The sequence below is a fragment of the Lonchura striata genome, chromosome 11 (genome assembly GCF_050655825.1).
Source record: "Lonchura striata isolate lonStrDom1 chromosome 11, ASM5065582v1, whole genome shotgun sequence".
In the NCBI taxonomy this organism is placed as follows: Eukaryota; Metazoa; Chordata; class Aves; order Passeriformes; family Estrildidae; genus Lonchura; species Lonchura striata.
Window position 1 is genome coordinate 22,424,567 of NC_140713.1, and position 15,207 is coordinate 22,439,773.

A 15,207-nucleotide genomic window follows, 5' to 3' on the forward strand; every position below is an offset into this window, starting at 1 on the left:
TTGCAGATAAAAGTGACTTAACCTTTGCATTGTCTTGGCTTTTTTTAAGTGGTCCATCTTTCCTCTGAAATTTTTATATTTGCACTTAGTTTACTTAGCAGGCAACACTGAAAGGAATATTTTGGTGGAATCCCATCTTCGTCCTAAATCATTAACTTGTCAGAAGAATGGCAAAGATAGAAAATTTGGGGGACAGAAAGAGAAATCAAAACTACCCCAAGAAATGCTGCCTCATTTCCCTGGAAGGAACATTATTCAGTTTACTGTAAACCTGCTGATGATTCCTGTGATCGCAGTCAAAGGTCAACCCACTCTTGGTGATTCTCTGAAATACAATCTGTTGGTTTATCTCATAAAACAAAAATACAGAGTGAAGGCAGTGAGGAGAATGGTTTGCAAAAAAAACCAACCCTTACAACCGGAGAAGGTTAATTTTGGTGACATTTGAATCCTCATTGTGAGTAAACTGGATCCAGATTCCACCACAAAAATCTTAAAATACAAAAGAAGAACAAAGGTCAAGGTAAATGCTTTTAAACCCAGAACTAGGAATTTGTAAGATACAAGTCAAAATCCATGCTCTGGGTTAATTTCTGGGGATGTGGGAGATTACAGATCAGAATAAATTAGTATAGGTGTGACAGAAGAACCCCTTTAAAACGGTGCTTTATGTGCTAGGAAAGGGCTCGTAACCTAACAAAGGCATTCCCTAAAATAGAAAGCACAACACCAACATAAAACACTCCTCATGTTTTCAGTGCAAGGCAAGGATTTGCACTCCTAACCTCCCACGTTGGAGCTGGGGCTTGAATAGCATTTCTGTTCTCTCCTCAGCTGAGCTAATGACGGATCTGAAGAAGTGCCAACACCGCAGCCGAAAAAGCTCGAGGTGGCAGGAATGCTGTTCACAGGGGACATGGGAGTCACAGCAAATATTCTCCTCAAGGCTGGCTACTCCTGACTAAACAGTGTTTTCAGCAAGAAAAGCCAAAATCTTGCCCAGAGGCAGTGGAGTGCTCCAGATGAATCCCATGCCTACTCCAGCAACAGCGGGTGAGGTAATGCTCTCCCTGGCTCCTCTCTCCTCTGTGCTGCCAGCCCTGTCTCAGGCTGGGATATTTGTTATTTATTTGCTATTATTTATTAGCTATTTGCTATTTATTCCTTGTTATTTATTTATTTGTTTGCAGTTTGCTGTTTGCTTTAGTCAGGGGCCCACACCACCCGTGGCGGAGGAATCCAACCTAATTCCTGACAGCTCCCGGTATAATTTTCATTCTTTTCAGGGGGAGTTTACCTTCTGTGACTTCACCTTCCATAAAATTTGAGTGGAAGTCACCTCAGCTGCCCGTGAGCTCCGTGGAGGGAGGTTGGCACGGATGTGCAGTTCCTCTGAGGTCCCTTGGACACCTGTGTGAGTTTGGGATGAATCACCCTCTGGACACAGCAGGAGAGGAAACGGCCTCAAGCTGAGCCAGGGGAGGCTGAGATTGGATAGTCGGAAAAATTTCTTCATGGAAAGGGTTATCAAGTGCTGGGACTGGCTGCCCAGGGAAGTGGTGAAGTCACCATCCCTGCAGAGATGTTAAAAATGTGTGGATAGTGGCGGGCTTGGCAGTGCTGGGGCAATGGATGGACTCGATGGTCTTGGAGGTCCTTTCCAATCTTTATAATTCTGTGACATGCCAATTTTTCTTCAAGGCTTGCAGGGATACTGATTTTTAACAATCCATATGTGAAATTTTGGTTTGGGATGGTGAAAATCAGGGAAACTGAGTGGTGATGATATGAATAAGGGGCTCTGATGCAACCTCGTAGTTCTCTGACCGACAAAATCTGCATGAACACCTGGGAACAACTCATCCCAAGGGCAGTGAGGGGAGAATGAGGGAAAAAAATTGAAGTTGGATTCTTTTATGATTTCTTCCCTATGTTTTTTCTCTCTGGACAGCATATTCCAAAGCTGTGTTTTCCAGTTTCTGCTCAGTTTCTCCTGCAATTATTTGAGTTTGGATTTTCCCGTGTAAGCCCAGCCTAGGAAAAACTTGCTATCTTTGTAGTAAATAACTGGAAAAAGAACATTTCCCAGACTTAGAGTGAAACGCTGTTAAAATCTTACCTGTGTAACACGATATAAATTCATTAAAGTACTTAATTAATTCATTCATTCTTAATTTTGGTGAGAGGTGGACTTTCACAAACAAACTGATGTTTTCATGAGTTCATTGTGCCAGATTTGCTCTCTATTGAAACTCTTAAATTTTCAGACAGGAAGAAGGTGATGTTCCCACAAATTTGTCAGTTTTGTTACCTGGGACATAACTTTAATTTTAGCTTTAAAATGTTGCCAAGGGTGCCATGCCTAACATTTGCAAGCAAACATAAGAACAAAGAATGTTTTGTTTCTGTCCTTTTAGTACATTTAATTTTGTTCATTATTAAATATTTTAATTGCCTTCCCTTCAGTGAACTTCAAAGTTCAACTGCAAATGAAACCAACACATTTTTTCTACAAAAAAATTATTAAATGAAGTTTGTTCCTGTTTTACCATAATTACCTCAAGTGTTGATCAACTGATCTCTTTCCAGAAAGGAAAAGAGACAAGAAGTCCTCTGAAATATCCTCAAGGAATACCCACTGATAGAAGTATTTGTTAATGTGAGGATTTTTTTTTTTTTCAAAAATAAGGATTTTTTTTTTCCAAAAATAAGGTGTTTCTTATTTCTGAGAATTTAATTCTGCTTATGGAAAACAAAGAAGAGAAACTCCAACTGGTGCATGAAGGCACCAGGTGTTGGCCATGCAGCGTTTGCCAGGCAGGGACAGGTTTTTAAAAGATCTTGGACCTCATGTAAGAGAAGTGAGGTTTTAATCAGATTTCACTCAGGTGTCCAAAAAAGGGGATTCATTTCTAAATCTGTGGCTATTTCTTAGCAAATCCAGTTATTCCCAACGGGAGCTCCCGTTTCTCAACAGAGCTGAAATTCAGGCTGCTTCACATTTGGAAATCAAAGGGAGCCCTTTGTGCTTCTGAAATTCCAGCCTTGGCCAAGTGCTCTGCAGCCAAGAACAAAAGTTAAGTGAACTCAGAAAGAACAAGTCATCAGCCTGACCTTTGGTCACCAGAAAAATGTAAAACATCTTAGAGTTATTCCCCAAATCCAAGTCAGGTTTCATCTGTGCTGAACATTTGGTGAAATAACTGGGAATTTCACAAATTAGCCAGCCTGAAGTCACTGCTGGAAGTGGGGTGATTTGTACTTAACAATGTGTAAAGAATCCATCATTCCAACCTGGTGGAAAGAGATTTTAAGGGTTTTTTAATTTGATTTGGTCTCTTGTTGTTGTGGCGTTTTGGGAGCGTCATGGTTTGGTGTTTGGTTTTTTTTGTTTTGTTTGGGTTTTTTTCCTGGTTTGTTTGCTTGTTGGTTTAAATTGTTGTAAAGGCTTTTTTCCAGCATAGTGACTGGAGCTTGTTGAAATTTCTAGTTACTCCAAAGGGTTGTTATGTAAGAGCTAACCTCATTGTTCTGAAACAAAATGAGTAAATGATAAATGAAGGTGTTTGGAAGCAGTAAAGAAAATAGTTTTGTCTGGAGAGAAAGAAGGTGAAGGTCCTGATTTTTTTTTAGCTTTTTCTCCTCTCAATCCTCCTGCATGATGGGTGATGTTCTCCCATGTCCATCAGGTCTTTGTCCATCATTGGACTTGGGAAATTTCTTAAATTATTTTTATTTATAAATAATCACTACACAGACAGGATCTTTTTGGGAGATAACAGCTGGGAGAACAAGGAGACCCTCACAGTGGAAGTCACAACATATAGAAATGTAATGTTCATTGTAATAAGAAATACCTAAAAGTGGAAAGAAACATTTTGCTCTTTAGTGCATCACAAATATCAAACTGCACCCAGGAAGGGAAGGAGCTGATTTAATAACCTCTGGTCTAGATAAATTTGAAATATCTGCCATGGTAATTACATGTTAAGGATATGATTTCACACGGCTTATAATGTCAGAAGCACACTGTTTCTAATTATATATTACCCAGAAAAGGGCCTTGCTGATTTGTATTTAAATTATTGTTTGTATCCAGACACCACATGTCCAGGTAGGTAATATTACGGCTAGGTTGTTTTTGAGAACCACCTGATCATTGATGGATTTATGCTCACTTAATAAAAATCATTTTCCTGAACTCTGTAAGTACACAAAAATATAATTATTACTGCATTTCAGTCAGAGAAAATTTCAAAACAGTGGTAGGAGATTTTCAATGGCTTTCTATGAATAAAAGAAGAAAACTTCAGTTCCAAAAATACATTTAGTGACTTCTGCCCCACCATTTTGCATACCAACAAGTCCTTCATTAAGTTTTAGTCTCTCAGACACCTCTCCCCATATGCAGCATTGAGTTACTTTCCATTAAAATCAGCCTCCAGAGATGGTTGTGCAGCTTCCATGGCTTGCAAACGTCTTCCCCCAGCACTTACCTCGCCAAAGAAATGTTATTTCTGACACCCTGCCCACAGTACTTTGTGTTCTCTCTTAATCAATTCAAGTGTCCTTATCTTTGCTGCACTTCATCTTGTATAACAAGTGTCCCAAGAGCACCTGAATTTTATTTCTAGGAATAAGTGTGTTGTCTTATTGGGACCATGTGTTCTTCAGAGCCTGCCCTGTGCCCTCACATAGGAGAATCCACATTGATTCACTCCCAGAGCCCGAACTCTGAATGCTCACATTATTTTTATTAAACTTAACTCTGGTTCTTTCTCCCTTCTCCCCTTTCCCCTGCACCCTCCAGCTATATCCAGCCTCAGAGTCAACACAGGAATAAATGGAAAACACATTGAAAAGAGGATTATGTCCATATGGAGGAGGATTCCAAACTGGGAAGACTGAGTTATTCCATCCAGTTTTGCCCCTGGTTATCCACCTAAGATGCCTGTCCACGTGAGTCAATGCCTGAGCACCCAAGGAAAGCACCTGGGAAGTGTCTCAGCACAAAGTGTTGGCCAACCTCACAAATCTCTGCTCAAATCCATCCTTTCTGTGGCCAAAATCTGGGAAGGAGCTGAGCTCTCTTCCCATCTCCCTGGCTGCTCTGTCAGGTTGGATCGTGGTGAGGCAATAAGAAACCAGCTGAAGACTCCTGGCTCTTGGCCGGGCTGTTGTCACTTCACTGTGACAGGGAGCATTGCTCAGGAGATGTGAGGACACCTCTGGGTGAGTTTGATTTCTCCTGATATTGATAAAACTCAACCTTGAGCAGGTCCCGGTTGGATTGCAGCTGTGGCTCAGAAAGTGATGTAAGAAAGCAGGGAGAGGAAAAAGGAGAAACTGCTCAAACCTCAGCAAGGTTTTGTCCATCTTCAGGGCTGCTTTTGTGCTGATTTAGAGCAGGGTGCTGACATCTGTTTGGAACAAATACCACGTTCTGTCCCTCCAACACCACCCTCCACGAGTCAGTCCTGATTATCAGTGTGGATGTGGTGCTGAAATCTGGTCCTGAACTACGAAATTCGCTCTATAACCTTTAGTTGTTCCCAGAATGAAAATTGTCCAAGCACATCATCATCCCACAAATTTCCTTGGAAATTATCCTCAACCCTCACATCAGACTGAGGGATGGAAAACACTGAGAGATCTCTAAAGCCAACAAGATCAGGGCAGAAGCCCAGATTTCTCCTCTCTGAGCCACAGCTCCCAAAAGCTGGATAAATAACAAAATGGCTATTTTAATGGTGAGAAATCCATTAAAAAAACCAAAAGATACCCCAAAAACTCAAAAGCCTAGAATTGTAGAAATATGAAAAACCTTGCTGTAATAGTAGCAAAGTGCTGAGAATCAGGATTGTGCCCACAGCTCAGTTAAAAAAATAAAAAATAAAAACCAGATTAATGGGCATAATCAAGCCTGACATTGAGTAAGAGGCAAGAATGAGTAATCAGATCCCAACTTAGCTGATGCTGGCATTACTGGGAGCCTGGGGCACAGTCCAAGGATAAAAACATAATGTCTTATCTAAGCAAGGAGTCATTTGTGCACCACTGGTTACAACACGTCCTTAAAAAGGGAAAGAAGGAAAAGGAAAATACACTACATGAAATTATTTTATTCCCTAGAAACGATAAGAAAGCAAAGCTAAAAGTTTCTACACCCAATCTTTATAGAGGAGAAGCCTATCTAGAGTTAACCCTTTGCAATGTCCACTGTAAAACCCCAGGATACCAAAAAAAGATATTAAAACAAAAAGTGAAATGGGGATTAAATCAAATTAGTATAATGAAAGCAGTTAAAAACTCAGATTTTTGAATATTTCTTGCTATTTGGAGATTGCTGGGATCCTTGGGGCTGGCCTGCTCCTCGGTTCAGTGAGAGTTCAGGCAGTCTGGCAATCCCATCCTTTTGGCCAAGACTCCTTTTCTGGCAACACATCTCCCTGTTTCTCAAGACTCTTCTTTTGCTCCAGATTCAACAGGATGTTGACCTGGATCTCTCAGAAGAACTCACGGAGAGGAAAGACCCTCTGACACAAAACCACGTCACTGGAGAGGGAACTGCAATGTCAGGGAGGGCATCTGGAAGATCAAAGTGGGAATAAACCACTCACTCCAAGCTGTACAGCTTTGCATGGCTGACTTTTAGTTCCAGCTTTTTGAAGAACAGCTCATGAGTCGTAACAAGGAAAGAACTTGTGTGTAAAATTCAGTAAATCGAAAAAGCTGGTTTGTGTAAAATTCAGTAAATGAAAACAAACAATCAAACAAAAAACCCAGACCAAACACCGTGGAGCTGTGGGGGAAAAACTGGAATTTAATTTCTGTAGTACAGACCTTTCCCAGAAAAGCCAGGCATGGGTCAGCGTGAAATGCAACACCACACATCTGTGGGGGAGTCCGCCCAGCCCTCCCAGCCTTTTCCATTTCCATCATTTGCCATCGTTTGAAGCCTTCCACGATGACAACTCACCAGCAGAGCCCAGCTCTTCCCTGGAGGGAGCTCTGGAACCCTGGGAGGAAAACACAGGTGAGAGGGATGGAGGGTGGTGGGTGGAAGTCACCTCCTCAACCTCGCCTCTGCCTATGGAGCAGGGTGAGACCATGTGTACAGCTGGAATGAAGCCTCATTTCCCCCTTCCAGCTGCAACTCAAGGTGTGAGCACTGTGGAGTCTCACAGAAATGACTCAGGTTCTCGATGCTGACCTGCCTTCGTGGTCTTCACTCAGTGGGACATTGATTTATTGTCCTTATGAGCCTCATGTGCTCTCTCCCCAAGGGCTGGTAGGCGAGCAAGGTGACAATCGATGATTGGGCATGACCACTGCTCTGCCCTGGGAGAGTGACACACGCGTGTGACGTCTCTCCTCAGCCCTTCTCAAAATGTTTGTGCAGGAGCAGCCATAAACGCGGCTGTATTGACCCGAAGATGCAATCCAAGGCGTTTGAGCCTAGGCCTTATCTACATCACCTTATCAGGAGCCAGCGAGCGAGATGCACCCCGGGAAGGGAGGGGACTGCGCCGGAGGGTTTGGCCTCGTCCCTTCTGTCCTGGCACGGGGAGGGGACTGCGGGCAGGGCTGGGTAATGATTTGTCATCGCGGGGACCGGGGTGTCTCTCTTTGCAGAGGAAACCTTGGCCGTGATTGACAGTGGGGCTGTTTCTGCCACTTCCCTCGCTGTTGTCAAGTCATAATGAAGCTTTGTCAGTCCATCATGGACATGGATATGCCAGACTATGTCGACTCCTTGGACTCCTCTTATACCATGCTGGAATTCGACAACCTCCGCGTGCTCCCCAATAACACCGGTGAGATTTTTATTCGTTTTCTCTTGAATAAGCTCCACTAATTTTGCTGCAAAGATGAACACAGAGGAAAGGCTGGTGGGAGGTATGGGGCAAAGGGTGGAAGGGGTAATATTTAAGCAGCTGACCTGTCAACCTCTGTTGCACTGTGTGTATGTTTGGGCTGAAATGCAACCTCTTTGCTTGCCGGTCCCATTTTGGGTTGTTCTTTCTGTTGGTGGGCTGAGCGTCATGCCGTGAAGATCCCACCAGGTTTTGCAGAGGTTGGAAGAGGTCTTCATGGCGTTCCCTGGGTTTGTCCTGCTGTATTGCATATGAGAGGAGTTATTACCAATATTTCTCCTTCAAATGTGTGTTTCTTTCCCGTATATGACTTCAGCTGATATTTAATCCTCGGGAAAACATGTCGTCCCAGACGGCATTTGTCCATGAACGTGTGCGCTGTTTAGGTTGGTCCTGGGAACCTGGATTGAGAAGGAATATCCAAATCACTGCTAGCTTTGTATTCCTTTTCTGGCTACCAAGATGGGCCAACAGTTTTTAGGGCACAAAGGACTTGGCTGGGAGATGGGAGTGTTTGTACGCCAAGGCTTCCGCTTGGTTTGCAGGAATAAAGCGCTTTGTGTGGCATTTAATTTTTCTGCAGCCATAACTACTCTGACACAAAGCGAGCTCCATCCTGTGAAATCAACTGCTCGCTGTGTAAAAATAAAGGGCATTTTGGTCATCTTGCACGAAACCAATCGTGCAACTGAATGAGATTCCAGCCTTAGCGATCCCATTGGAGAGTTTTGGCAGCCTTTTAATTTTGTTAAGAAGCTTAGTGAAATGAAGATGGGATTTTCACATTTGCTCATTAACTGGCTCATCAGAAGAAATCAGGGTTTCAATAGGGATATCACCTACAATATAAAATGATTAGACTTATTATTGTGAGGCATGGAAGGAGGTTAGGAGACAAGTGAAGTTAAAAGGCCCCAAAGAAACTTGAATTTAAAATTGCCTTCTGTAAAGTTCTGGCTGTCCCCAAATTAAGGATTTTCAGTATATATAATTTTTGTAAACTCCAGCTAGACTGGATCTTATTCTTGTAGAAAACTTTCCACCTCCCATCCTACTCCAGAAATGTCATTTTAACACAGATGTTTCACTTTGTCACATCCCATTGAACAATAAGATATTTTTCAATTTTTGAAGCGACACAAATTTCCCCGAAATTCAATATAATTTTATAAACAAACCACCAATGCCTGTTTGGGCTCTCTGTTGATTCACGCAGATTCAACTGACAGGTTGAGTTTTTTTTCTGAACTTTATCGAACTCGGTATTGTGTTGTTTGTTTAGCTGTTAATGACTAACCAGCTCTCTCGGGAAGTAGCTGCTTTGAAATTAGCTTGTTTGTCTTGGGTAAGTGTCCTTTTCTACAGTTTGTAAAAATAATGTCAAAAAATACCTGAAATGGCCATGCATGGAAATCTAATTACCTCAGGCCCCTGAGGTAATTCAAAATCAAAGTTTCCTTGTGGCTTCAGAAATATTTAAAAATTTCTTAGAATCAAAAAACAACCTCATTTTAGGTATTTTTTTATAACTATACTGGATTTTTTTAAGATTGCTTATATGTCTCCTAATGTTCATCTGTATTTTCTCTACTAAATGATGACAGCTTTGCCCTCTATAAACATGAACAGGAAACGATGCAATATTTATTTTGATGGACTCAGCACAGTTTCTTACCTTCTGAACAATTCCAAAAGTGAAAATTGGAATATTTTCAAATAAGGTCATGCTTTCTTGAAACCAATTCTTTCCTTCTTCAGAACATTATTTCATCAAAATTTTGGGTGGATTAATTTGTGGAGCACTTGCTGTGCTTAGATGTTTCTCCATGAAGCTGCTACAATTCTGAGATTTGCCCAGACAAGTATTTTGTATTTTCCACCTTCAAATAGCCCACAATTTGCCAATTATTTTAAGATTTATCCAAAATAAAGAATAGAACAATTTATGGGAGTGATATAAAAAATATGTAAGGTTTAAATAGAAAGACTGGCAAAATGATAGGAGCAAAAATCGCTGCTAATTCTATCTTTCCTATGTGAAATATATGTTGCAGCAGCAGAAATTTTCCTATTCTGTACAAATTTGTTTCCTTCACCTTGGCTGGTGAAGGGAGCCCATATTCTCAGTTTTTATGTGTGGTTAATGCCCATTCCCTCACAGTCCTGTCAGAGTTGTCTCATTTTGGTGGAGATGTGAAGCATTGCTGCAAGCAGCCCCAACTCTTCATTGGAGATCTGGGGAGAGCTTTCTCCCAGGGTGGTGCTCACTGTCCTGCCTCACCCCTCACTCCACACTGATCCTGGGGACTCTGGCACGAGGCTGGTGGCATCTTTCCCATCCCGTTTCATCTGACCCAGTTCAGACCATGCAAAAGCCACCAGAGATGCTTTGGCAGTGATTCACCATCCCTCGAGCTTCCAGCGCCTGGAACAGCACCTTCATCATCACTTTTGTAGGATTTGGGGCCACTAAACCACAGCTATGTTTTATATCTCAAAAACTCTTCTATTTGCTAAAAGCTGATGTAGAAAGAGGCTGACCTGCACGTGGCCAGGGTTTAAACCCCCTCCTGGCCTACATTTGTGTGTACAGGTTTCACAATTCTGGCTTTGGCAGCGAGTTTGACTCTGTGTGTTCAAGCCCTAAACCCACACTTGTGATGTCTTCACATTCTAGCCCAGCACGTGTAATTTGGGGATTTGTTAACTGCAAATTATGTGCACCAAAACTTGTATTGCCTGGTAGATAAAAGCCACCCTGGAAAGTATAGCAAGACAATTCTCTTTTAAAATGAGCATCTAGAAGAGCTGTAGCCAGTAAAAGAACTGAAAGGAAAAGCAGCGCAGGGGTCAGGTATGATGAGAACATCCTCAGTGTCATTTCTTATCACTGTAAAACTGGCATTATCATCTCAGCCCTGGTTAGACAATGATTAACATACAGAGCCAGTAGGTACCAAAAAATTTGTGTGCATTTCAGTTGTGAACTTGCCTGATCCCAAATCTGGGGAAGCCACTGGGTGCTCTTAGCCTTAGGGAGCTCCCAATCTGCACACTGATTCTATATAACACAAAAAATGGTCAAAACTTCAGCTATTTCTGCCTGTGAACCCTGGGGGCAGCCCCACTGAGGGGTCTGGCCACAAGCTCAGCCTGGGAGCCACACAGAGTCAGGATGAGTTCTGGTCCCTTCTTGGAGAGCAAAATCAAGTGCATCTCTCCAGTGGAGATGTCAAAGGCACCGTGGCACAGCGCAGGAGCTGTTCAGGTTATCTCCTTGTGTCAGGCAGGGATGGAGCACACGAAGAAGATTTCACAGGCAGGCAGGGGATTTCACTGTGCTGCCAGGGATCCTGGCCTTCCTCTGCCTTTCCTTGCAGAGATCAGCCAGGAAAAACCCAAATATTGGTTTGAAAGCTGTGTTGAGAGAGTCTCCTGGTGCCTGTGATAATCAGCTGCGCTTTGCTCTTCTCTGAGCTAATTCTCATTTGGAGCCCATCATTAGCTGCTGACAGGATTTTGTAATTAAAAATTGTGATCATAATTAACGTGCATTCTGGATTAGGGATTTCCTTTTATTTATTAAAAATTCTGTTCACATTCATCCAATTCAGCTGAAAAGGACATGTGGCTCCCTCCCAGGGTTTGAGCTTTTAGCTGTGGAGCTGCCCTAACACAGAGCCACCCAACTCACTGGTGATTCATTTGTGCTTCTATGGACACAAATGAGGGCAAAATTTGGTTTGCTGATTTCCAAAGGCCCTCACACACACAGTGCTGATGTTTCCTCCTCCAGTAACACCTGGTTGAAGGCCAGATTATTAATTTCTTCCTTATATCAGCAAGCAGATTCTCACTTCCTACTCACATAAAAGGAAACAAAGTCTTTTCTGGTGAGTAAATGCTTTCCAGCATCAGGAATATTTTGCAGTCTGGACCTGGATGAAGGGTCTGTTGGAGACCTAAACTGTTTGACCTTGGCTTGATTCCTCTGAAGTCCAGAGAAAGCACGAGTGGAGTGAAGAGGAAATTGGCTGCCTTATCTTTATTTCAGTTGTGCAAATTTTTAGAATGGAAACCAACACAGTGCATTTGTTTATGGTCATATGCTCCTTCAAAAAATGGATGGAACCACAGGTGCCCAAATGTTCTGCAGTTATCCTCTAAGGAATATTTTGTACAGTTAATTTAATACTAAGTTATTAAATAATATAAAATCAAGAATAATTGCAAATCAACCTAAATTGCCATTCAATACCTCTGACATAGATAATGCTCCCAAAGGACCCAAGTGCCGCTTCCTGACAAATGTCAGGGCTGGGAGAATCTTACACAGAATTTGGGAAGAGGCAAATCTCAATTCCTGTCGTTATGACCTGGGAATGATTTTGGTGCTGCCATTCTTTCTTGTCATGTTGCTTCCATCTTGCTGTAACCCACTTATTTATTCATCCACACAGCAGAAAGTGAACATGGACCAAAAGGGTATTTCAGGAGGTGAGAGGAAGTCTGAACTTTGCATTAGTGAAGTCTTGGCTAAAAATATCTTAGTCTCAGCCTTAACTAAGAAACTGTCCAGTTTTTGAAAAACTAAAGCTTTGTTGACTTTGGGTTTTTTTTTTGTTTGTTTTCGTTTTTTGTTTTTTGGTTTTTTTTTTTTTGGGGGGGGGGTTGATTGCAATTTTCATTACACAGCAGATACCTTCACTATAATTTTTTTTACATATATTCACACACAAAAAACAACCTTCTCTCACTCTCTTTTTACATATATTCTGTGTGTGGATTACCCAGAGCTATTTTTATGCATTACGGATTAGAAAACTCTCTCTAGGCAGATCAGGTGGCAATTCCTTCCCTTTGAGTAGTTTTCTCTAAGAAACTGCTAAGCTGAGCTTTCCCCATCTCTGTTGTCAGGATGTCCCATCCCAGAGACGTGTCGGGGTGTGCCTTGTCCCAGGGACTTTTCTGAGGTCACTGGAGAACAAGATGGGCTCCCCTGGAGCACAAAACGTGCTCCCAGTGTGATAAATTCATAAAATCATCCTGCAGCCGGTGCCCGGGTCAGGCTCTGCAAACAGACGGGGAGATACAAACACCTACAGCTTCCTTCTTTGCAAGGGTCTCCTGTCTTCTCCTTCCCCAGCCTGTGCCTCAAATTAGGAGGATTAAGAGGGCAGCAAGTCTGGTGGTTAGAGCAGAGGGAGAGGTTCCAAGGGGAGTTTTCAGCAGTGTGTACACACAGGGGCAGAGCTATTCCTGCTCCAAATGAGTGGGTGCAAATGAAGGACATGACAGAGGGCATTCATATGACCTAATTTTAGGTCTCTAATTTAGAAATCTGATCTTCCTGAACACCTCTGTTGCTTTCTAGTGGAAAGCAGTGAGCCTCTTCAGAGAGAATTTCAGAGGAGGGACCAGACTTAGAACTAAAGTGATCCCTGTGGGAGCTGCTGTCTCTGCTTTCCAGCTGCAGAGGAGCTCTCAGGAACAGTCTTTTATCTTCAGCACCTCTGTCATGGGCATGAAGAAGTTCATCCTTCCTGATTCTGCTGTTTCTTCTCTGCATTCTATTTATTCAAGTTAATGAGCTTTTTTTCCATTTTCTTCTTTGGAGACCAGCTTTGAAGCATGTTCTCCAGGTATCTCATTGAAGAGATGGCTTGGCTTGCATCCCTCAAAACCAAAAAACTCACATGCAAGTGAGGTTTCTTGATATCTCTCCAGGAAAGCAGTGATAATTGATAAATTCTCAGGAGCAGTTTGGGCTATGCAGCTTGAAATCTCTCTGATCACTCAAGTGAAGGAAAACACCAATGCCAGAAGCAAAGGAGCTGATCTTGGGAAGGGCATGACCATAAACTGAAGGATGTTGAGATGACTGAGCATGTCCAGAGGAGGCAACAAGGTGGTGAGGGGCTTGGAGCACAAGCCCTGTGAGGGGCGTTTGAAGGAGCTGGGGTTGTTTAGTCTGAAGAAGAGGAGGCTTAGAGGTGACCTTATTGCTCTCCACAACTTCCTGAAGGGAGGTTGCAGACAGGTGAGGTCGATCTCTTCCACCGGACAGCATTGACAGAACAGGAGGACACAGCCTCAAGCTACATCAGGGAAGGTACAGGTTGGATATTAGGAAAAAAAGTTTTCACTGAAAGAATAATAAAATACTGGAATTGTCCTCCCAGGGAGGTGGTAGAATTACTATTTCTGGATGTGTTTAAAAAAGACTGGACGTGGCACTTGGTGCTATAGTCAGGTTGAGGTGTTAGGACATAGGTTGGACTTGATGATCTCAGAGGTCTCTTCCAACCTCGTTATTCTGTGATTCTGTGCAATTCAGAGGTTCCCATCGCAGGGAGCTCTAACTGTCCCTGTTCTCTGCCCGCAGACGCCATCGCGGCCGAGTCAGCAAACACCAACCTGCTCCCCAACGGTGTCAGCTCCCTGTGCTCCATCTGCGGGGACCGCGCCACCGGCAAGCACTACGGGGCCTCCAGCTGTGACGGCTGCAAAGGCTTCTTCAGGAGGAGCGTCCGCAAGAACCACGTCTACTCCTGCAGGTACCCAATTTCGGCAATTAGCGAACGGGATGGATGGACGTGGGAAATGATTCGGGGTGGGCAGCAGGGGGTTGTGTCTCAAATGCTGAGTTGCCACGCTGTGAAGGCCACCAGGAGGACTGCAGTTTGGTTTACAAGGAGTAAACTCAGTCCTGACTCTAAACTCAGTCCTATCTCATTTGGACGCTGAGACCCTCTGTGCCACACATTGAGTGAATTCCCCATCACTGCTTTCCCCATGGGGTAAATAGAGGGAAACTCACAGACCTGAGAATTACAGAATGAACTAGGCTGGGAAAGATCTTTGAGATCCTCCAGTCCAACCGAGAACCTGAGGTTTGACTGATGTGTAAAATACACAAATACAGACCCTGGGTGTGGAGTGACACCATGAGCTTGTCACAGCCTAGCAAGGGGAAGCCAAGGTGGCAAAGGACCAAAGCTCCAGAGATTTGATCTTTCTTGCTTTTTCTAGTAAAAAACAACAGGCATTCAAGAATCTCTCACCTCCAAAGCCCTCTCACAGATTCCCCATTATTGTTTTGAAATACAATAAATTATGTACACTGACTTATCAGTGATGATTTTATGAATATTCTGAGAAATATGTGTGGACCAGAGATGATTCACATCCACTCTGGCACACGGGTATACATTTGAGAGAGATTTTTTGCCAGGAGGAGGCTATAAATTATAAAGCTGCTATCTTGATTGACCTTAGAAAAATGATATTTATTTTAGCACAGGAAAAATTGGAAAGAAATCCCAAACCT

General features: G+C 42.9%; 1 protein-coding gene across 4 annotated transcripts in view; it reads left to right on the plus strand.

The window, feature by feature from the left end:
• Positions 1 to 15,207, plus strand: part of LOC110476369 (hepatocyte nuclear factor 4-beta) — an 81,178-nt gene that overhangs the window by 44,396 nt on the left and 21,575 nt on the right. For all 4 annotated transcript variants that reach the window (XM_085589903.1, XM_085589905.1, XM_085589906.1 and 1 more), the window contains 5 exons: positions 835 to 1,058; positions 4,811 to 4,959; positions 6,480 to 7,036; positions 7,636 to 7,817; positions 14,263 to 14,434. In XM_085589903.1, the coding sequence (XP_085446029.1) occupies positions 7,703 to 7,817; positions 14,263 to 14,434 (287 nt within the window). In that variant the 5' untranslated portion in view covers positions 835 to 1,058; positions 4,811 to 4,959; positions 6,480 to 7,036; positions 7,636 to 7,702. The remainder of the gene's footprint in view (positions 1 to 834; positions 1,059 to 4,810; positions 4,960 to 6,479; positions 7,037 to 7,635; positions 7,818 to 14,262; positions 14,435 to 15,207) is intronic.